Source organism: Colossoma macropomum, unplaced genomic scaffold (genome assembly GCF_904425465.1).
Source record: "Colossoma macropomum unplaced genomic scaffold, Colossoma_macropomum, whole genome shotgun sequence".
NCBI classification, from domain to species: domain Eukaryota; kingdom Metazoa; phylum Chordata; class Actinopteri; order Characiformes; family Serrasalmidae; genus Colossoma; species Colossoma macropomum.
The window spans coordinates 15,052,767-15,077,728 of NW_023494801.1; the positions used below are offsets into that span (position 1 = coordinate 15,052,767).

General features: G+C 36.6%; 1 protein-coding gene across 1 annotated transcript; it reads right to left on the minus strand.

The window, feature by feature from the left end:
* Nucleotides 1–664: 664 nt before the first annotated feature.
* On the minus strand, nucleotides 665–20,262 carry LOC118821205 (immunoglobulin kappa light chain-like). Its single transcript, XM_036589708.1, has 4 exons — nucleotides 20,161–20,262; nucleotides 19,736–20,069; nucleotides 2,288–2,328; nucleotides 665–1,571 (listed from the first exon to the last, which is right to left on the minus strand). Exons 1-4 carry the CDS (start codon nucleotides 20,198–20,200, stop codon nucleotides 1,249–1,251), a joined length of 738 nt encoding a protein of 245 aa, XP_036445601.1. The 5' UTR covers nucleotides 20,201–20,262; the 3' UTR covers nucleotides 665–1,248.
* Nucleotides 20,263–24,962: the final 4,700 nt, after the last annotated feature.

Genomic DNA, 24,962 nt, shown 5'->3' on the forward strand with positions numbered 1-24,962 from the left:
ATTAAAAGTGTTTTCACTTAAAAAAAAAACAGAAAAGTACAAATCCACCAAAATTTCACTGAAACTCTTCAAACTCTGGTCTCCTCGCGCTACTGAGTGATCCTCTCTCCTGCTGAACAGTAGACTGCAGTTCACGCTTCTGCTGACAGATGGCGCTCTTCACTACATTCCCAAATCCCGCTCCACATCCACTTTATTCCACCCTCCATACGAGGCCTTATTCATTCACTCCTTTAGTTACAACTGACTGCACATCGATCGGAAACTCTGATATGTTTAAAATCAACCACATTTTCATTGGCATTAACACTGATGACAAACATTACATTACATAACAGTTAGTTCCGGCCACGCAAGCTGATTGGTTGAGAACCGTGCTGATATTTCGCCAACACTGTATCACTCCGCTGAGACGCCGTTGCTAAACAACGACTTTGTCAGCTGTAGGAGACGCTCAAGCCATTTGAACGTTTTTACTTCTTACTTTGCGCACAAACAGAAAATGGATACTTTTAAGATCACATTTGACTTACAGCTGGTCAGACTCTGAAGATGAGACTACACTAAATACAGAAACTGTCAAATCACAGCCGTGATTTCGCGATAACACACTCCCTCTCGTGTTCTATTAAATATCTCACTGTAATTTAAGAGTTTAAGCCTCAAGATCTGAATCTCTCACAGGAGAATTCCATTAGAATTCACTCTCTTTACTGCACTTGTCTGGACAGTGATCACTGACTCTGATCTGCTTTAGATCATCCTTTTACATTTTCAGTGGCATCATCAGTAACCATAGATATCACACCATCTCCTTATAACTGAGTCTCCAAAGCTCTGTTCACTATACAGCCAGAATAAAATCTGATCATTTTATAATGCTGTATAAACCTGTTCCACTCTTTTAGTCGTTCTCACTGTTATTCTTTACAGCTACATTTGTTTCATTATGCTGGTTCTGTGCTGAAGTCTCTCTGATTTAATGTCTAGAACATTATACTGGTTCTCCATCACCATGAAAAATGGACAACAAAGTTTTTTAAGTTATGCATTTTATTAAAGTTCATCAAACAGTTTTGTTCATAAACATAAAAGTCAAATGACTCCATAAGCAGGAGATGATCCAGTTGTTGTTAATGAAATCAGCATCTTTCACTACACATTAAACTACTGTTTCTATGAAGCTCTGCCAAGTAGTAACTGTTAGTCTGCATGAAAAGAATGAAAATGTATCAGATGTGATCAGGTTCAGTCGCTGCATTCAGACTTCTTAATCTCTTTAGTTGTGGCTTTTGAGGCAGCAGACACTTCACATGTTATGGCTTTATCTTTATCCCACTCTGATCTCTCAATGGTCAAATAGCTGCTCAGTCTGAATTTCTTATTGGGTTGCTGCTCTGCAGAGCCAGTGGTCACTCCACTGCTGATCGGGTTTCTGTCCACCAGCCAACGCACATCAGCAAAAATGCTGGACATGTCATTGGCCAAACAGACTAGAGTGGCTTTGTTAGACTTCAGCTCTTCACTGGATGGAGGGAAGATGGTCAGAACAGGAGCCGGGAGAGCAGAGTCTGATTAGAGAGACAAATAAATCATTCACTTAATAAAATGCAAATAATGAGAAAACATGAGAAAGTTTAAATATATGTTTAGACACTTTCAGATTGTCATTAATAAAAGTATATTTCTGTGATATCGGAACAAAAAACAGCTTTTTAAGGTTTTTATATTCATTTTATAAAACAAACATGGAGCAAATTTCTTGAATCAAAATAAACACAACTTTCTCTCAGTGACTGAATATTTAATTTTCCAAATGACTCACAGTTACAGTGAGAAACATAAAGGAAAATAATAAACATAGCCTTTCAACACAACATTGTATCCTCAATCAAGTCATTAAATCAAGTAAATGTTAAATATTAAAATTTATTTAAAAGTTTAGTTTACTTAATTATGTAAATCCAGAATGAAATTAAACTAAAGTCATGGCTGACGTGAGGCAGACCTTTCAAACATCAAGTATTTTGACATTTTTCACATTTTGGTCAAGCATAAAAAACATAACAGAGAATACATAAACATGTTTTAATAGAACTACAGTCATTGATAATTGAATTGAATTTTTATATGCCCGCTAGTAACATTAATATTCTGTGATTTTTTTGGATGAACAATAAAAAACAACAAAATCCTTATTCAAAGTTAAAATGTAATTGTTTCTTTCTAAAAGATGAGTTTCAAACATTAAAGAAGTCTAATGTAGATGAAGAGAGAGGTTTCTTACCAGTGACGATCAGCTTTGTTCCTTGGCCGAATACCACAGTGCTTCATTTCATATCCTCACCCGTACAAAAACCTCCTCAGTTTCAGAAGTGAAAGTAGCGGAACTGAAACGTCGTCTAGACTTCAGCTCTCTCTTCTACTGTCTGTGATCAGCACTGAGTCCTTACACATCCCATTCCAGTCTCTGTGAATTCCACATCTCTGTTATTCTGTGATTTCGTCACACGTCCTGCTCAAGAGAACTGCAGCTATTAGCTCCACTTTTCTGCTCCAGGTGAGAAATGAGCTGAATGAAATGGAGAAGTGAATGTGAGCAGTGAGGAGGTTTTTGTCATGATCGCAATCTCTGTGATACATTCTGTTTAACAGAGTCGTCCCATATCATACAGTAATACACTGCAGAGTCTCCTACCTCCACATTATTGATTATTAACTGTGGTAGTCGATGCTTGACGAGGCTTTAGATGTGAAGCGTGAAGATGGAAAATTATCTCCATATTTATCAGGAGAGCTGTGAGAATGATAAAATCTCAATACAAACTGAGGAGCTGCTTGTGGAATCTGTTTATACCAGGAGACGTAGTAGCTCTCAGGCTTTGCGATGTTACAGTCCATGCTGACAGTTCTGCTGTGGTCAGTTAGTACTGAAGGGGTTTGTGTCAGAACTTTCTGTGAACTGACCCCTAAAACATAAAGCAACATTGGAGTTCATGAGCATCAACATCATTTTAAACACAATCCTAATCAAACAGATCTCATCACTGTACAGAGAAAAGCAGGAAGAGAGATCTTACATGTCAGAGCAGGGAGGAGAGCACAGAGGGTTGGCAGCATGTTGTCTGTGTGATCAGCAGAGTGATGAACAGAGTGGAGGATGAAGAGAGGAGAGAGTGGAGGAAGCTTTCATAAGGAACTGAGGGAGGAGCCTGGACCTCTAACCAGCCAATCAGCTGAGACTTTGTTCACTGAAAAGAAGATTCCAAATTGTAGTACTTCATATTAAATATTTGGCCTGGCCACACCAGATGTCGCTGTGAAGCACTGCACGACATGATCAACAATTCAGTATAATGACCAATATATATAAATTTTTTCTTTACAACTAACATTGTTGCGCGTTTATTACATTTGACAATGGTAGCGCTGACAAGTACACCATATATCTTCCTGTACCTGTTGTGTAAATGCCAGTAGGCTTCCTGCTTCTCCTAGCATTCTTTGTTTGGTGAGCATGGGACCAGCCCCTCAGTGTTTGTCTAACGAAGTGAGCAGTTAAAAACACTGTGCGCATGTTCAACGCACTTTCAATAACCAGCCATGGGGCACGATCACATTGGCCCCATGCTGAGAACAGCCAATAAAAAATAATAAACTTGCATACGTCCAGACGTTTACTAAATGTCATTTACAGTGTGGGCGTTGCTACGCAGCTAGCCATAGTTCCTCATCAGTTGTGATAGCCACTCATAATAGCAAGGCAAAATAATGAGTCAAGACGAAAATGTAATAAAATTTAAATTTGGTACCAGCCATTAGAGCAGAAATTAGACATTTGGGACCACAGCAGAGGATTTCAACATCATTCAGCCTGGAAAGGACAAAAACTACTCCTTCAGTCCAGAGTGGTTCAAAAGAAAAACATGGCTAACTGTGAGTGAAAAACATGGCTTCTGCTTTCCTTGCCTGCTCTTGCTGTGCTATCACTTAAATTCATTCATGGATTGGTCGACTTTGAGAGAAAAGTTTGCCCAGATGAAAGATCATCATGGATCTTTTCTTTTTGAGCAGTGACCATCACTTGTGAGTCATCCTGCATAATTATAAGGCATATTATTCCTAATGCCTGGAAATGTAGGTTTCCCTGCTCTGATATGTTGCTTTGGATGTGTATTTGCAGACCTCAATGACCGTATACTGCTAGATAACTTTGGATTTGTAATGCGATGCTGTATAAAAAGGTTTTCTGAGATCTAATGTCATTATCATATCACTCATATTCCTGTCTCCATGTCCACCAACTCCTGCGCCACGTTATGTTAATTTGTGATTTTATGATTTCACTGATGGAGTGCATTTGTGTTTGGATCAGGTTTGTGTGTTGTTTCATTGACAAGTTGGCTGCTGCCCCTACAGTTTATTGGGCTCCACCAGGCTTACTGTGCCAGAGATGCCACTGGTCACTAATTCTTTGGCTTGATATTATAAAACATTTTCTGTGTAGCATAAGGAGGACATGTTTTTATTTAACTCCCTTCCTCTTAGATCCATGCTGTGTGCTTAAAACTCAGATAGCCAGCAAGACAGAAAATGAATGTCTCTGAAATGTCTTTTCTTGAGGCCAACATAAGTACTTTTTTTTAATACAGTAGGTGTAGGAGGTAAACAGATGTTATATGGCTAACTGTGTAAACAAACAATCCAATTATATTGTCAGAGACAAACAAAAATATCCAATTTAATGATCCAATTATAAAATATTATCTAGAATATGAAAACTATCATAGAGTTTCACCACATGCACACAGCACTGCTAAACAACAAGAGTTACGTACTTGCCAAGATAAGTGATAGTTGTGCTCTGTTGTTAGTGTGCATCAAATATGTTCCTCTCTTTTCATCAACACTGTTATCAACCTTATTTACAGGTTTAGGATCACAGAGTGTAATCATTTAGGACGTATAAAAGACTGTCTAATTGCCCTACAATTAATGTTTTTATTACCTTTTATTCTCCACAATGGTGTCATGTTCTTATGTTAAATATATATTTAAGATGTATTCATATATTGTGGTGCACTGCCACTATATGCAATGGAGTGAAAGTGTAATCATAGTGGTCAAGGGGAGGGAAAAGGGTAGCCAGGACGCAAAAAGGTAAAATCCAACAATATTTGTTCACCAAAGTGTGAATATTTACAAAGGCAAATGATGCAGACAAATAAACAGAAAGAAAGCAAAACACTGTGCAAATGAAAAACAAACATGGCTCTGCGCAGCCATGTTTACAGAAATAACTAGACACAACAACCTCTAAACAGAAGACAACAAACTGTACCAGTTAAGTCAGACACATCTCAAAGGTTCTCTCCTCCCTCCTCCCTCCAGAATTGATCACTGTAGTGGTGATAAGAATAAGACATCTAAAGTGTTTAACACCTCTTCAAGCTACCTGACAGTAAGTTATTACATGATATCATTAAGAAAATGTTATTTTCTCAATGCATTCATTGTAGAGAGGTACATACAGATTTAATACTTTGTATGTCAGGCAGTTATCACTGAATAATCATGATTACCATTATAAACACTTCCTGTCCAAAAACGTCGCACACGCTAATATTTCACTTGATCGTCTTCATTGCCTCATTGTTTCGACAATCTTATGTGTGTTACAACATTTATTTTGGTCCAGAGTTGCATTAATTTTTGGCTGAGATCTTGTATTGACGAACAGAGAGTTGAATCACTCCATAAAGTTTTCTCCAGCACATCCAAAAGACGTTCAGTGGGGTTAAGGTCAGGAGTCTGTGGTGGTCAATTTATGTGTAAAAATGATTCCTCATGCTCCCTGAACCACTATATCACAGTTTGAGTCTGCTGAATCTTGGCATTCTTGTCTTAAATTATGCCTATGCTTTCAGGGAAGAAAAAAGCCAATGATGGAATAACCTGGTCATTCAGTACAGGCAGGAAGTCAGCCGACTTCATTTTATTGCCACATACCATTGCTGAGCCAAATGCTGACCACATGAAGCAACCCTGAGAAGCAAACCATCGTAAGTTCTACTGTGTTTTTTTCTGATTCGACTTCACCATGTGTTTAGGTGATCTCCAAAAAGACTTTTGTCTGACCACATTTCTTCCGTAAAGTTGACAGTTCATTATTCTTCCAGAGTTTAATAATGCGTTGGACAATTCTTTATCCAATTCCAGGAATTTCAGCAATCTCCTTTTTATTTATTTATTTTATTTTTGATGCAGGCCAGTAATTTGACCCTTCTGAAACACAGTAACATTTTTTCCACAGCCGTGGGAAACGTCTTCTGACATGGTTGTTTAAGAAATGAGAAGCTGCTCACTATCAAATCAAAGTTTTTGCATATTTAAATCCAAACGGCGACTTTTTTTTTTTGGCCAGGTAGTGTATAACAGTTCACTGCATAAAAAGACACACATAGGTCTACTAGTCATTTAGGACAGTAAATAAAAGGGCTACATTTGAGCTGTAGATATTGAGACCCCTGGTTTAGATTATCAATTATGCAGAAATGTTGAAAATACATGTGGAATTTCATCATCATCAGCTCATTACTGGCTATTTACAAATGAATTTCATCATACTAGATGTTATGAAGTCCAGTCATTGGTCCATAATAAAGAGTGTCCTGAAGAATTATCTTGTCATGTCTAAACACTTAAAAGTGAATACAGTTTTTCTTGAACTGCTGTATTTCTAATATATAGTCTGTATGTGCTTTAATGCGCTCTCAGTAATATGGTGGTGCTCAGCAATGAAGTACATGTCACTGCTTTCACATTCAGTGCACTGCATTTCAGTTACTGGATTGGCTAAAATATCTGAATGAACATGATTGAAGCAAAAGAATGATCTCACAGCACAGCATTTTCTGGCTTATTTGTTTGACCTATTCCACGCACATAGCAGCTAGAAATAGCTTTCAGGGACATGTGGAGGTGTTTTGATTTGGAGGTGCTTCAATTTCGAGCAGCATTTACATGACATTAACAGTGATGTCATGAAAAATAATGTACTTTATTTTAATTTTAATTTTGAATATTGTTGAATATTTTTGAATTTTTACATACAGAAAGTGACCTTAAACTGATTGTGTTTTAGTGACGCGCCCCAAAAGCAGTTCGGAAGCGATTCGACTCACTTTGAGTAAGTGTATTATCTAGTTGTAAATGAGTGTGCCAATTTGACTTCTAAGGAATGAAAATGATAAAAGCATGATTTACAGTGGAAATTAAGTACATTAATTCATTTTCTTTTCAGCATAACTGTTAGGATGAATTTCTGTTGTATTTAATACTTTGTATGTAATATAGCAAAACTTTGAACATACTTTAAACGCGACTTTGTGTCAACTTCAATAGCATTTAGTTTTTGTGTTTCCACTGCTGCCAGAAAGCAGAAGTGAATGTGAGCAGTGAGGAGGTTTTTGTCATGGTGTCAATCACTGTGACACATTCTCTTTAGCAGAGCCATCCCATGCCTTACAGTAATACACTGCAGAGTCTCCTACCTCCACATTATTGATGATCAAACTACAATCTGAATTAGATTAACATGGTGATGTGAATTTAGGAGAGGAGAAGCCAGATCCATATTTAGGAGAGCTCCAGGTATGATGATTTCTTATTACATGCTGTGGAACTTCTCCTGGAACCTGTTTATACCACCAAGCAGGTCTATCAGTAACAGTCCCCAGATTACAGTGCATAGTGGTCTTCTCTCCTTTAGTCGCTGTGAGAACAGGAGGCTTCTGTGTCACCACAGTCACACCACTGACACCTGCAATAAAAGCAGCATCCATGTTACATTTGTTGATGCTCACATTAAATGTAGGCGAATGCTGAGGAGCTCCAGTGTTGTGAGATCTTACATGAGAGAGCAGTGAAGAGAGAGCAGAGTGCTGGCAGCATCTTGTCAGTGTGTGATGACTCTCTGTGCTGAGTGAAGAGATGAGCAACTTGAGGAGCAGATAAAGGAGAGAGTGCAGGGATGAGCTATAAGAGAGACAGGAGGGGGCAGAGGGCGGAGTCACTCAATCTCCTGTGCTTATAGAATATGCTCATTAAGAATATGCTGAATTATCGTCTTAAGTTGATAAACACTTTAGAACATTAGAAATTGCATAAATTCATACAGATAAACATTTTGCCTTTCAGTCATAGTATTTATATATAACTCAAAATATTCATTATCTTTTTTTTGTAAAAATGTATTTCAAATTCCATAGATTTCCTGTTTTACTCACATAAATGAAAAACTACATTATTTAATTATTAATTAATCACCAGGGTTCTTTCTGTGTGGATTTTGCATGTTCTCCCTGTGTCTGTGTGGGTTTCCTCCCACAGTCCAAAGACATGCAGTCAGGCTAATTGGACATGCTAAATTGCCCCTAGGTGTGAATGTATATGTCTGTCTGTCTGTCCTACGATGGACTGGTGACCTGTCCAGGGTGTATCCTGCCTTCCACTCAATGACTGCTGGGATAGGCTCCAGCTCCCCCAGCAACCCAGAAGGATAAGCGGCTTAGAAGATGTGTGTGTGTGTGTGTATGTGTGTGTGTGTGTGTGTGTGTGTGTGTGTGTGTGTGTGTGTGTGTGTCTTCATTTACATAGAGCTACAGAGTGTTGGTCAGCGGGTGTTTCCTGAGTGTTTCTCTCATAACGTATGATGTGTCAGTGCCAGTGCTGAAGGCTGACACTCAGGACACACATAGTTGTATGTAGTAAAGTTGCATCTACTAAATCTCCACCTCAGAGCTACTGATTCTGGATCCAGTGCTGCAGTCTTGAAAAAGAGACTTTAAAAACATGATTCATCTTGAAGTGTGTTAAGAATTTCAGCCAAAGTTCTGCTCTGTCATTCAGCTGAACTTTACGTTTGGTGGTCAGCATGAGCTTGAAAGTTAGAAAAAACACACACAGTAGATTTTCTGATGAAGTGGAAAAAATAGGGTTATATGGTAACAGTTTTTGCATAGTTTGTAAACTATTATAGCAATTATACTTTGAATTGAGTTAATATCACATGATGAACATGATAAGTACATGGAATAAAATCATTCATTCACTCATCATCTAACCTGCTTACCCTCCTGAGTCATTGGGGTTGCTGGAGACTATCCCTGTGGTCACTGAGTGGAAGGCAGGAAACACCCTGGCCAGGTCGCCAGGCAATCACTCAACATGTGAGTATAATTCCTAATGTCTCTGGATGAAAGTAAACCAGGCTCGTTTTTCTGTTGTACAAACAAAGAGAAAAAATATCAAAAATATCAAAAAATTCTTTCTCTTTTCTTATAAGCCATTTATTGTCCTTTCATTATCGTAAGACAGACTTCTAATTAGTCACAGAGCATTGGTGGGCTGTATACAAAATAGTAGGCCATCATTAGGAAATAGTACATATACAACTCTGAAATAGCTTTGTTTCACTCAGTGTTCTGTGAAGTTCACAATTGTTTTTCAATCTAGTCTTGATGAGCCTGAACCAAAACATCTGTCTCCGTTTTGCCTGTATTAGAATCCTAAATAAAAGTCATGCTTTAACTTTCCTAAAAGCTGGTTGAGACGTGTCTTTACTTTTCCTCCCTAAAGCTGAGCCTGTGGGTGACGGTACATTACTGTCATCTCTTCTGATAATCACAGAACAAGAAAAGGACATTGTTTTGAAATTATGAAGGACTCTCTTATTGTCTAACACTGAAAATTCTTTTATTACCATATTTTTTAATCATCCAAAGTGGTGCAAATTCATATTTTTGTCAGTAATTAAAAAAAAAAAATAAAATAATTCTGACCTCAAGGCTGCAGTTTCACGTGTTATTTCTCAGGTTACACCGTTGTAATAACAATGTACTCTGCAAATTATTTAAAAGTGTATTGTTTATCCTAATGATGCACATTGCCTGTGTACTAAATAACCTTTAAAGAGGAATTCCACTGATTTTTTTTTCAAACCTTTTGCATAATTTGATAAATATCTAAAAAAAGTCACTCAGAGTGGTTTGATGTGATGTGTTCAGTTCTAATGAAGCATACAGAGTCAGAATTGTTCACAGTGGTGGTAATAGAAACCAGACATCTGAAGAGTTAGCGCCTCTACAAGCTCCCTCACAGAAGGTTTTACATGGAATGGTCATGAATATGGTGACTAAGACCTAAGACATTGTGAAGAGCTACATACACAGTATCATAAGGCAAAGTAGTAACCAAAGAAACTTGGGTGTAGACCTCAAGACCCCTGGTTTCTATTACCACTATTGTAAAGCAATCTGATTGGATTTGTTCACATTTTAACAGTTAAATTATGCAATATTGTTTTATAAATTGGTGGAATTCCCCTTTTCGTCAACTATGAGCTCATATGAAATCCAGTCATTAGTCTATTGAATAGGTTACAGAACTACATGCTTATTGAAATCCTCCCGTAAAAACATCTGAACATATAAAATTAATGACTGAATCTTAGGTGATTTATTCAAATTATTTACATCTGTTGTGTTACAGGGTCAGATTTAGGAAATAAAATGGTGAAACTACAGTAAAGATGCAGATCTCAATATTCACACACATACTAACACTGCAGGGAGAGTGAAGGGAGGTTCTGGAAGATTCTCCCCAGAACTTTTCACACTAAGATATGTCCAGTCATCTGTCTTGTTTTATAGGTATGTAAAGAGCTTAAAATGATCCATAACTATAACACTGGTATAAAACAGCTAATTAAACCATGTAATGTAAACATGAACCATTCAGAAACAGAAAACCTCAACTAATATATTGTGTTGATTGAGCATTTAATTGAGCGTGCAATGTAGTTGGCATTTAAACTTGTACTGTTACTGTATTAGAGTCCTATTTATACAAAATATTGTTACAGCAAAACACACAACTGAAATGTGATTTGATTATTGTATCTTTATTTTAATAAATGTACATGTGAACATGTAAGGCCTTTAGAAAACTGTCAATACATGCATAAAAGTGAAAAAGTTTTTTTTTTATTTATTAAATGTGAAATACTTACCCTGTACCTGTGAAGAAGAAAAAAGTTAAAAGAGAACAGAGGAAAGAAATTAAAGATTCTCCCTGTGAATTTGGACACTAAGACACGTTCAGTTCCGTCTTGTTTTATAGTACAGTCTGCCATATCCTGATACCAGTAACAAACCAGTGACGATAGTGTTTAAAGAACAACTCACTCTGTTTATCTTTCATTTTAATAACTAATCAGTCAAATGATAATATATACAGTCTAAAACTGATCTTTCATAATCATCATTATACTCAGAAAAATAACAGTAAATTTAATTAAGTAAATAAAATAAAATAAAATAAGTAATAAAGTAGCTGAATTTCTAGTGATAAAAATAATAAACTGCAACGCCAAAATTAAAATCTTCTGTTTCATTAAGTTCTTTAGGCTTCGATCAACTGTAGCAAATTCATGAGAGTGAAACAGTGAAACAAAAATTACATTTAAATGTTATTCAGCTCTCAGCTTAATGGTCGTGGTTGTGTTCCTGTTTTGTCTGAAAGCAGAAGTGAATGTGAGCAGTGAGGAGGTTTTTGTCATGATGTCATTCACTGTGATACTCCCCCATTAGTTGAGTCGTCCCATGTGTAACAATAATACGCTGCAGAGTCTCCTACCTCCACATTATTGATTATTAATTGATAGTCAATGTTTGAAGAGGCTTTAGATGTGAAGCGTGAAGATGGAAAATTATCTCCATAATGAGTAGTGGAGCCATCAGAATAACTGTATCTCAGGACAAACTGAGGAGCTGCTTGTAGAATCTGTTTGTACCACTGGACACCTGCATTTTCATACTTGGCGATGTTACAGTCCAGGCTGACAGTTCTGCCCTGGTCAGTTAGTACTGAAGGGGTTTGTGTCAGAACTTTCTGTGAACTGACCCCTAAAACATAAAGCAACATTGGAGTTCATGAGCATCAACATCATTTTAAACACAATCCTAATCAAACAGATCTCATCAATGTACAGAGAAAAGCAGGAAGAGAGATCTTACATGTCAGAGCAGGGAGGAGAGCACAGAGGGTTGGCAGCATGTTGTCTGTGTGATCAGCAGAGTGATGAACGGAGAGGAGGATGAAGAGAGGAGAGAGTGGAGGAAGCTTTCATAAGGAACTGAGGGAGGAGCCTGGATCTCTAACCAGCCAATCAGCTGAGACTTTGTTTTGAAACAGTATGTCAGTCACATGATCTTATCTAACATACTGAAGAACAAATATGTGTAGAATGTGGACTAAACTGTTGAAACTATTTAGTTTGTCTTTACTAAGAGTGCAATGTATGCAGATATGAATGAAAACAAGCCCAAAATATAGAGCTCCAAATGAAATCTCTGATATCGGTTGTCGGGGCTGGCTACCAGTATTGGCCATTTAAAGCATCCCACCACACTATTAGAACTCAGGGGAGGCTGACTTTTTAAAAATAGGGTGGCAGACGTGGGCTGGAAGTTAGGGAACCAGCACTATGACCAGACGGCATCTGTTTTTGGCGGCAGTTGGGGAATGAGCTAGAAAATATGCTTAAACGTCTGTTTTCCTTTCCTTTTCTCACTTTTATAGAGCTATGGGCAGTTGCAGCAAAAATAATCTTAAAACGGATTGTGTATGTGTGTTTGCAGGTATGTTGTAGTCATATTGTCTTGGAATTAGTTGTACAAATGTATTATCTGTTCTGTGAAGCTTCAAGAACTCCCCCACTTGCTAGCTACAGTTCATCCACTATTTGATCACATATAACTAAATGTACTATTTATGCTATATATTGTTTTTATTTTATTTTCATGAGCAAATATGTACTTGTAGTCAGCCCCAGCAGCACTTTATACTGTGTTGGAGAGCTATGGGCAGTTGCAGCAAACATAATCTTAAAACGGATTGTGTATGTATGTATGCAGGAACAATAAAGACACAGACAGAGAGGGAAGCCATCGAGTCAGCCATTTTCTGTGTGTCCATCCCCTTAATGCAAGCTCTCCGGTATCATCCCACCGTTACATAAGTACTTGTTTATGTCTTTCCTATCAGACATACTGGCTGCTTGGCCTAGTAGGAAATACTCTACTTTTACAAATCCTGCTTACTCTTGACTTAGTTAGTTTAATTTTAATCAAATATACATTTCATAGTGTAATGAACTGGCATCATTGAGATAAAAATGACTTAGATAGACTAGAATCACCCATTTCTTTATGCATATTTAGCATTCTCTTAGCATTCACAGCGATAGGCTGAACTGATACACCTCAACACAAAACACCATTATGGTGAGAGTAACAAAAACATGTAAAATGCATTAAACTTCACATTTAACAGAAGAGCATGCTATGACACAAAATAACATTTTTGCAAAGAGAATTACATTTACAGATTAGAATAATAAGAGTTAATTAACAGAAACTATCAAAACTGATAAGAATGTTGGGAAGCTTCTTAAGCACAAGACTCTTCAGTCAGTAGGACTTTTCCAAATGAACTAATCTGAACTAGATTTACCTCAGTAACTCAGGATTATACAAGAAATAATAAGTGTTACTAGATTTGTATGAGTAATTTTAACAAATTAGTAAAGAAAACCAGAAACAATTAAGGTAGTGCAGTTATTATAGTGTGTCTTATAGTGTGTGGTAAACCACTCAAACCTGGGTATTTCCATCATCCTATAATTGGGTGAAAGGTCACCTTTGGCCCAGCAGAGAGTGACTCTTGCTGACATCATGAAGAGAGACACCATCTTTGTTGACTGAATCTCACCAGTGAGACTGTGTTCAGTTTTGTTTCTCAACTCATATAAATCTGTATTATATTAGATTTGAATTGTAATGATGAATCAGCTGTTTTAGCAGACATACTGGAACAATTCAGGGCCAAAGAGCTGAAAAACAGATGTTTGACACTGCTCCATTGTCTGTGATGTTTAATGTCATCCAATGTTCTTTTATCTAGTCAGTGGGATTAAGTTTTGATAAGCCTTCATCACCAATTGTAGAAGATAAAGAGAGTATTGATTTTAATATAGCAGATCAGAAGTCATGTATTTAATTATGTGTGATTTAAATATAATTTGCATAAAGGTATAACTGCTTTGATATTAGATGGGGAAGACACCTGTGGGTACTCTAACCCCAACCCTTTTCTCTTTCTTTGTTTCTTTCTCCTTCTCTCTCTCTCTCTCTCTCTCTCTCTCTCTCTCTCTCTCTCTCTCTCTCTCTCTCTCCCCTTCCCTCAGTTTTCTCTCTTTAAGATTTTGCCTAATTTAAGTCTTTGTATGTGAGATTTTGTGAGTTTGTATGAATGTTTTGACCTGTTGAGATTATTTTACTTCTGGAATGCAGTATGTGCTCTTTACCCCTTTTATTCTCCACTGACAGAACCAAAGGTACTGTATGAGCACAGTTTTGTTCACAGAGGTACAAACAATGTAAATGTATCCTCAAAGATATAACAATGGTCATAAGATTCAGTTGTGTACATAAAATGAGGTTTAAAGGTACACTACATTCACATTCCCCAAGGAAAAGGGCATCAGTAATTTTATACTGATAAAAAATGCTTTCATAATCTAATAACATTGTTTAATATTTTAAAATAGAAAAAATACACAAAAAACCTGGAGTCAAGACAGAGTTGATTGGGGTAAATGTAATCTAAAAATATATTACTTCAACATAATATGGTACATTTATGTTTCCTAACTAACTGTATTTAGTAGTTACCATTGAAGGTACCATTCCAGTGAACTAATAACTAGAAATATGACGAGAGGAATAAACCTCATATATCAAGAACAGAAGTAGATTTACATTTTAGTCTTAAAAATGACAAAACTCTTTCTAATTAGTTGTACAGAAAATACAGGAGTGTAATTAATGATTTGATGAATGATGAATGATGATGATATTAGGTCCTAAAAAAACATGATGAAATGAAGATGAGCAATATTTGTTAAAATATTATCTAATCTAAATATGATCTTCATCTGATAAGGTTATTCTATTATTTTCTTCAGTGCAGTTGGTGTGTATGTTTCAGCAGCTGTTCTTTTGTGCTGGTGTGCAGGATGTTGTATCTCCTCACACTGTATGGAACCTTCTGCGTGTTATAAAGCATTTGATGTGGTAGAGATTCTACACTATCCTATAGACAAACACTTTCAGTATCCACTTCTAATTTATTATTTGTTGTGTAATCAAACAGCTGTGTGTGCAACACAAACAGCAGGAGGTTCCTGATTTAAACCTTTATAAATTACATGTAAAAGCAAGGATGAAAAGCTTACACAGCAAAGTCTCCTACTGTCACATTATTAATGATAAATGTATAATCTGATTTAGATTAAAGTGTACACTGATGCTTTCTCCATTATTCACTGTTAGAAAAGGCTTCTGTGACCATGGGGTTTTTGTTATTCTTGTGTTGTGTGAAAGCAGAAGTGAATGTGAGCAGTGAGGAGGTTTTTGTCATGGTGGGAATCACAGTGGTACATGCTCCTTCGCAGAATCGTCCCATGTGTGACAGTAATACACTGCAGAGTCTCCTACCTCCATATTATTGATGATCAAAGTGTAATCTGATTGAGATGAGTGTGTTGATGTGAATTTAGGAGAGGAGAAGCCAGATCCATAGTTAGGAGAACTCCAGGTATGATAATTTCTTATTACATGCTGTGGAACTCCTCCTGGAACCTGTTTATACCAACGAGCAGAGCTATCAGTAACAGTCCCCAGATTACAGTGCATAGTAATCTTCTCTCCTTTAGTCGCTGTGAGAACAGGAGGCTTCTGTGTCACCACAGTCACACCACTGACACCTGCAATAAAAGCAGCATCCATGTTACATTTGTTGATGCTCACATTAGATGTAGGCGAATGCTGAGGAGCTCCAGTGTTGTGAGATCTTACATGAGAGAGCAGTGAAGAGAGAGCAGAGTGCTGGCAGCATCTTGTCAGTGTGTGATGACTCTCTGTGCTGAGTGAAGAGATGAGCAACTTGAGGAGCAGATAAAGGAGAGAGTGCAGGGATGAGCTATAAGAGAGACAGGAGGAGCAGAGGGAGGGGTCACTCAACAACACTTATGAAATGAAACCATCTACACAGCCTCATGTGCTTATAGAATGCTAACAAAGAATTTACTGAATCATTCTAAGTTCATATACATTTTAGAACATTAGAGTAGGTACAAATTCATACAGATAAATATTTTTCATTTATAAATATTCATTATCTAAATATTTTCTTTTCAGAAACTTATTTCAAATTAATTAAAAATGTATTCATATAAATGAAAAACTGTATTGTTTAATTTAATCACCTACAATATGTGTTTTTGTTCCACTTTAAGAAGAAACAGCATCATCTTCATTTGCATAGAGCTAAAATTACAGCGTTGGTCAGCAGGTGTTTCCTGAGTGTGTCTCTCATAATATATGAAGTATCAGTGTCAGTGCTGAACTATGAAGACTGACAGAGTCATACAGTTGTATGTAGTAAAGCGGCATCTACTGAATATCCACCTCAGTGCTACTGATTCTGGTGCTGCAGTCTTGAAAACAAGACTTTAAAACATGATTTATCTTAAGGATGTTTAGAATTTCGGACAAAGTTCTGCTCTGTCATTCAGCTGAGCTGCACGCTTTTTGTGCTTGGTATGGCCTTGAAACTTAGGAGGGACATATACAGTAGAATTTGTTTTGAGGGGGAAAAACAGAGTTGTACAGTATAACTCCAGTTATGCTTTGCATTGTGTTAACATTTCATGATGAACAGACTGATAGAAATTGATGACATTTACTTTGAATAAAATTAACCGCTTCGACTGACATTAAAAGTTAAGAATATTTTTCCTTCTCCTGTAAAAGTAGCAATTAGAGATATGAGATGTTGTTCTGACAGTATCAATATCCAATTTAATGATTCAATTAAAATAAGATCAAGCTGTACAAATATGTACACTAGCTGTATTTGGTGTGTATCAAACACATTTCTACCCTTTCATGAACATTTTGCACAGTCATACAATTTTAAAATCACAGAGTGTAATCATCCTCTTAAATAAAAGAATATAAACAAAACCTTCCTACTAAACATAACAGTGGTTTATTTAAGGGTTAAGAAAAATAGTCATACTTGACTGAGGATGATGGCTAAAAAAGGCTCATGAATTTACTCATGAACAACATCTCTGAGGACAATTCTTGATGTTTCTGAATGATCAGGCTCATGTATATGTTGCACAAACAAAGAGAAAACATACCAAAAATACTTTCCCTTCTCTTATAAATCATTTATTCTCCATTCATCATCATAAAACAGACTTCCAACTAACCACAGACAGCCTAGAGGGATTTGTGACATAACGTTTGACAGAAGGGGCCGATAAACTGACATGCAGAACAAGTGATCACAGTTTTAGTGTGACCTGTGGAGGCAGTTGAGTGTTCACATTGTTTTACAAGAGAAACAGACCTACAAAAAAAAAAATGGTAGGACACCATCAGGGAACAGTTCTTATACAACTATGAAATATCTTTTTTCAGTCGGCGTTCTGTGAACTTTTTTACAATCTAGTGACTATAAGCCGGAACCAAAACAACAGTTGAAAAAATAAAACGTTTACACAGCAGAACTGTTGATAGTGTCTAGGAGTAAATCTGGTTAAAAGATGTAACATTGTATTACTTCTTTAATCAGCATCAGATAATCTGTGTTTTGTAATTGTATGAATTATAATGGGATGAAGAATTTGAAGACATGAATACCAAAAATAGAAAACTGTGTTTAACACATTACAAGGGTTATTAATGTTGGTGAGTTCATAATGATTTGTAAGCTATTTGTCATTCTCTAGCACCAAAATGTGACATTGATACTGATCTACATGATCTAAAATAACTTTAATGAAATTGTGAAGGCAGAGTTTAGAGAACAGCTCACTCTGTTTATCTTTCAGTTTAATAACTGATCAGTCAAATGACACTGCAGGCAGCCTGAAACTGATCTTCCATAATCATTATACTGAGAAAATTAACAGCATTTAGGATTTCTAGTGAGAAAAAATAAGAAATTGAAACAACAAAAAAATCTGTTTGACTAAGTGCTGTAGTTATGGGCCCACTTTGGCAAAAGTTATGAGGGTGAAATTATGAAACATAAATGACATTAAATGCAACTTATTTTCTTCAGTAGTGCAGGTTGTTGTTGAAGTTTCTGTGTTTCTGTTGTCTGAAAGCAGAAGTGAATGTGAGCAGTGAGGAGGTTTTTGTCATGGTGTGAATCACTGTGATACCCACTCACTAGTAATACGAACTCACTAACAGAGCTGTCATAAGTCTGACAGTAATACACTGCAGAGTCTCCTACCTCCACATTATTGATGATCAAACTACAGTCTGAATTGGATGAACATGTTGATATACATATATACATATATACACACACATATATATATATGTATACATACGTATATATATGTGTGTGTATATATGTATATATGTATATCAACATGTTCATCCAATTCAGACTGTAGTTTGATGCACTGCTGACATGTTTCCTGCTGTAATTATAAAGCGAGCAGAAATTTCAGAAGCAAGCAAAAAGTGAAACGTGAGGTGAAATCAGAGAAGCTAGTGCAGGGCTGCGATAGTCGGGCACACTAAACTTCCGCGCAGTTCTTGTTTCTCTGCTCTCGGTGTCGCTGTTTGCGTTCGGTTTTCTCAATTCTGTGCGCTCGTTTTTCTGACTTACTCGATTTAACCCTGTCTTTGCGCTTTCACATTAAAGACAGTAATCTCTCTCCATAGAAACAGACCTACAGAAAACAAAGTAGTACGCTGATTTTTCATGGTAAATCATCATCAACATTGTGTGTAAAACACGTCAATACATTTCTTTACAATAAACTATTTCACAGCAAATCACTCAAAATGACTTTGTTTACATCTCAATGACTGAATTATGGAGACATTTTTAACAATGGTGGAATTCCTGTTTAAGTCATTTAGTGTTTACCCACAAATTAATGTTATCATATGAGCTCATATGAAAGCCAGTCTTCAGTCCACTGAACTGGTTAGTGAACAACAAGCTCAATGAAAATCATATTTGGTGTTACAGGATCTGATCTTATAGGAAATGAAAAAGAAATGAAAAAAAGAAACAAAAGTAAAAGTAAAGTACACAAAATACACTAAGCTATTTGTCATGCTCTAGCAACAAAATGAAATATTGATACTGATCTACACAATCTAAAATGCTTTTAATGAAATTGTCAAGGCAGAGTTTAGAGAACAGCTCACTCTGTTTATCTTTCAGTTTAATAACTCATCAGTTCTATGGTAATGAATGTAGCCTGAAACTGATCTTCCATAATCATCATTATATTAGAATATTAACAGCACAAAGTAACTGGATTTCTAGGGGGAAGAAATAAGAAATTAAAAAATTAGAAATAAAAATCTACTGTTTGATTAAGTGTTCTACTTATTGACCCATGGCAGCAAAAGTTATGAGGGTGAAATTATGAAACACAAACTACATTAAATGTAACATATTCTCTTCAGTAGTGCAGGTTGTTGTTGATGTTTCTGTGTTTCTACTGCTGCCAGAAAGCAGAAGTGAATGTGAGCAGTGAGGAGGTTTTTGTCATGGTGTGAATCACTGTGATACCCACTCACTAGCAGAGCTGTCCCACATCCCACAGTAATACACTGCAGAGTCTCCTACCTCCACATTACTGATGATCAAAGTGTAATCTGATTGAGATGAGTGTGTTGATGTGAATTTAGGAGAGGAGAAGCCAGATCCATAGTAAGGAGAGCTATAGCTATGGTGATTCATTAACACATACTGTGGAGCTTCTCCTGGAACCTGTTTATACCAACGAGCAGCTTGATTAGTAACAGTCCCCAGATTACAGTGCATAGTGGTCTTCTCTCCTTTAGTCGGCGTGAGAACAGGAGGCTTCTGTGTCACCACAGTCACAGCACTGACACCTGCAATAAAAGCAGCATCCATGTTACATTTGTTGAGGCTCACATTAGATGTAGGCGAATGCTGAGGAGCTCCAGTGTTGTGAGATCTTACATGAGAGAGCAGTGAAGAGAGAGCAGAGTGCTGGCAGCATCTTGTCAGTGTGTGATGACTCTCTGTGCTGAGTGAAGAGATGAGCAGCTTGAGGAGCAGATAAAGGAGAGGGTGCAGGGATGAGCTATAAGAGAGACAGCAGGGGGCAGAGGGAGGGGTCACTCAACTACACACATCATATGGGACCATCTACACAGTCTCATGTGCTTGTATGCTATTAGCTTATATAAGCCTAACAAAGATTTTACTGAAGAATTATCATTCTTCAAGATATCATTCAAGTTCATAAACACTTTAGAACTTTAGAAAATGTACAAATTCACTGATAAATATTTTTTCATATGTAAATATTCATTATCTATTTTTTCTTTGCAGAAATTTATGTCAAATTCATTAGAATTTCTTTTATTTACATAATTTAAAAACGGTTGTTTAATTTAATAAGCTACAGTTTGTTTTTGTTTTAATCTAAGAAGAACTGTCTTTATTTGCATAGAGCTAAAATTACAGAGTGTTGGTCAGCAGGTGTTTCCTGAGTGTGTCTCTCGTAAGGTATGATGTATCAGTGTCAGTGCTGAACTATGAAGACTGACAGAGTCATACAGTTGTATGTAGTACAGCTGCATCTACTGAATATCCACCTCAGTGCTACTGATTCTGGATCCAGTGCTGCACTTTTGACAACAGAACTTTAAGAACATGATTTAACTTGAACAGTGTTCTGAATTTTAGCCAAAGTTTTGCTGTCATTCAGCTGAGCTTCTCATTTTGTAGTTGGTATGGTCTTGAAACTTAGAAGGTACACATAGATGTTGTGGTGAGGTGGGTAAAAAACTTTTAAAAAAAGTGGGTAAAAGTTATTATTAACTTTTTTTTTACATAATTTGTGAACTCTTTTTATCCTTTGCATTGTGTTAACATTTCATGATGAACAGATAGATAGAAATTATTGTACTTGGGAGAAAATGATTGCTGAACAACTCATGATTATACTCATGAACATCATGTCTGAGGATACTTCCTAATATCTCTGGAGGAAAATATTTTTTTGTATCGTCTGTACAACAAGAGTAGGTGTAATAGAATAATAAAATGTGATGATGATTTGATGCACATTGTCCATGTATTAAACCGACATTAAAGGAGAATTCCAGAGATTATTTACATTTTCTATATGATTTGATCATTAAGGCGTAAACAAAGTCACGTACAGTGGTTTAATGGGAAATGTTTTTTCAAGTGAAACTTTCTAAGAGTTGTTCACAGTGCTGGTTATAGGAAGCAGCCATCTGAAGAGTTTTATGCCTCTGCAAGCTAAGCTAAAATGTATTCATACAGGGTGTTGTAAGGCAAAATCGTACTCAAAGAAAAAATATATTTTCCAGTTAGTTAGATATATGAAAATTGAGTTGACACATGTAGGTTCACTGTCCATTTGGGATACTATATAAAACGGCTTTAACTGAGTTATACACATCATGACCCCACAGCACTATAATAAAGAAATCTTAATGTCAGTATGTTTCTTTATATTAAAGAATTTCACTGCAAATCAATCTAAACAATAAGATCTACATCTCAAGGACTGACGTCTGCAGATTTTTTTAAACTGAGGAATTCCCTCTAACTCTTCTACTGGCTACTCACAAATTGTTTTTATCATATAATGTCATACGAAATCCAGTCTTCAGTCCACTGAACATGTTACAGAACAGCATGCTTATTAATATTGTCCTGAACAAACATCTGAACACATTATTGAACACATAACACATTATTACTCCAGGAATTTTATGTGATTTATGTAGAGTGTCTCTAAAGGCAGATATAAGACAGTGAAATGATAAGATTGATTTATAAACAATTACAGTGGAGCACCTAATTTGAAAACATCAAAACCATAAATAGAAAACTATGTTTAAAACAACAAGGGTTAAAGTTGATGGTGGACACATAATGATTTATAAGCCATTTTGCATTTTCTAGAACCAAATTTGACACTGATACTGATCTACATGATGTAAAAATTTAAGTCTTAATGAAACTGTGATGGTAGTGTTTGGAGATCATATCACTTAATTTACCTTTCAGTGCAATAACTGACCAGTCAAATGACACTGAATGCAGCCTGAAACTGATCTTTCATGATCAGCATTATACTCAGAAAATTAACAGCATAAAGTAGCTGGATTTCATGTGATAAGCAGCAGCGTTTTTTCTGCATTGCCTGTTGTTATTTCTTAAGTGCTCTGGTTATTGGTCCACTATAAAATTTATGAGAGCGAAATAGTAAAACATGAATTACATTAAATGCAACTCAATTCTCACTTAAATAGTTTAGACTGTTGTTGATGATTTGTGTTTCTACTGTTGTCTGAAAGCAGAAGTGAATGTGAGCAGTGAGGAGGTTTTTGTCATGGTGTGAATCACTGTGATACGTACTCACTAACAGAGCTGTCCCATATCTTACAGTAATACACTGCTGAGTCTCCAACCTCCACATTACTGATGATCAAATTACAGTCTGAATTAGATGAACATGTTGATGTGAATTTAGGAGAGGAGAAGCCAGATCCATAGTTAGGAGAGCTATAACTAAGGTGATTCATTAACATATACTGTGGAGCTCCTCCTGGAACCTGTTTATACCAACGAGCAGCTTGATTAGTAACAGTCCCCAGATTACAGTGCATAGTGGTCTTCTCTCCTTTAGTCGCTGTGAGAACAGGAGGCTTCTGTGTCACCACAGTTACACCACTGACACCTGCAATAAAAGCAGCATCCATGTTACATTTGTTGATGCTCACATTAGATGTAGGCGAATGCTGAGGAGCTCCAGTGTTGTGAGATCTTACATGAGAGAGCAGTGAAGAGAGAGCAGAGTGCTGGCAGCATCTTGTCAGCGTGTGATGACTCTCTGTGCTGAGTGAAGAGATGAGCAGCTTGAGGAGCAGATAAAGGAGAGAGTGCAGGGATGTGCTATAAGAGAGACAGGAGGGGGCAGAGGGAGGGGTCACTTAACAACACTCATCATATGAGACCACCTACATCAGATTAATAACCTAGAAAATACATTGAGATATCATCTACAAATATCTGTTAAACATTTTCAAGTCTTTTAGCAAACCATCAGCACACTGATAATCTTGACACCTTTATGTAATACTTTAAGTTTCTGTATTTAGTTTGTACATTCTTTGTTTAATTCACAGCAAAATAATTATAACTCATTTTCTTCGCATAGAATTATTTTAAATGTTTTAGCATTATTCATTTATTTATATGGAGATGCTATTTTAATACATTGACATACTGCATTTGTTTCTCTGTTATTCTGAAGTGACTCAGAGAAACTTTCTCATTTACACAGAGCTAAAATGACAGAGTGGTGCAGCAGGTGTATCCTGAGTGAGAGAGGAGGTTCACACTGATTAGTGGACTGAATCGTCTCTTGGGGAAATCTCCACGTCAGTGCAGCTCTCTCTGATCCTTCACTGCCACCTACAGTCTCTCCTCTCACACTCACTTTAACACAAACACTCTACAGAGTCTGACTGTGAGAGAAAGCAGGAGAAGAAAATTTAGATATAAAAATCTGATTAATTAAAACAGCATCATCATTTAAACACTGTGTAACAGGATTAAGCAAATCAAACTGCTGTAGAAATATTATTTAATTCAATAAGAAAATATGTGACTAACATCACAGCAGAGCAGAAACTCTGACCATCAGAACAGAATGAAATTAAACACTAAAAAAAGCAACTACGCGTGACTAAAATTGAGCTTAGAAGCAAGTGAACTGTTTTACAAATGAATACTTCAGTGTAATTAAAAGTGTTTTCAATTAAAAATACTCAGAAAAGTACAAATCCACCAAAATTTCACTGAAACTCATCAAACTCTGGTCTTCTCGCGCTACTGAGTGATCCTCTCTCCTGCTGAATAGTAGACTGCAGTTCATGCTTCTGCTGACAGGTGGCACAACATTCCCAAATCCCGCTCCACATCCACTTTACTCCGCTCTCCATACGAGGCCTTATTCATTCACTCCTTTAGTTACAACTAACTGCACATCGATCAGAAACTCTGATATATTTTAAATCAACCACATACATTTTCAGTGGCATCAACACTGATGATAAACACACAATATCTCACTGTAATTTAGTCTGAAACGTCTTCCACTAATCAACCTCATCATCTGTTCATCATTCTGTAGGAGCCATTTTCCACCTTTATCTCTTCCTGCTGTCTGCAGATTTCCATTTGAACCGCTTCCTTTGAGAAATCTCCTCACTCACACACATCTCTATGAGCTCCTTCACTTTCTCTCATATTTTAGTGTGTGTATCTGTTGTGTCAGTGCCAGTAAAACCTCAGTAAAAGCTCCACAGTGGTTTGATCTGAACTTCAGTCTTTTTGCTCTTGTTCAGTTTAGTTTAAGCCTCAAGATCTGAATCTCTCACAGGAGAATTCCATTAGAATTCCCTCTCTTTACTGCACTTGTCTGGACAGTGATCACTGACTCTGATCTGCTTTAGATCATCCTTTTACATTTTCAGTGGCATCATCAGTAACCATAGATATCACACCATCTCCTTATAACTGAGTCTCCAAAGCTCTGTTCACTATACAGCCAGAATAGAATCTGATCATTTTATAATGCTGTATAAACCTGTTTCACTCTTTTAGTCGTTCTCACTGTTATTCTTTACAACTACATTTGTTTCATTATGCTGGTTCTGTGCTGAAGTCTCTCTGATTTAATGTCTAGAACATTATACTGGTTCTCCATCACC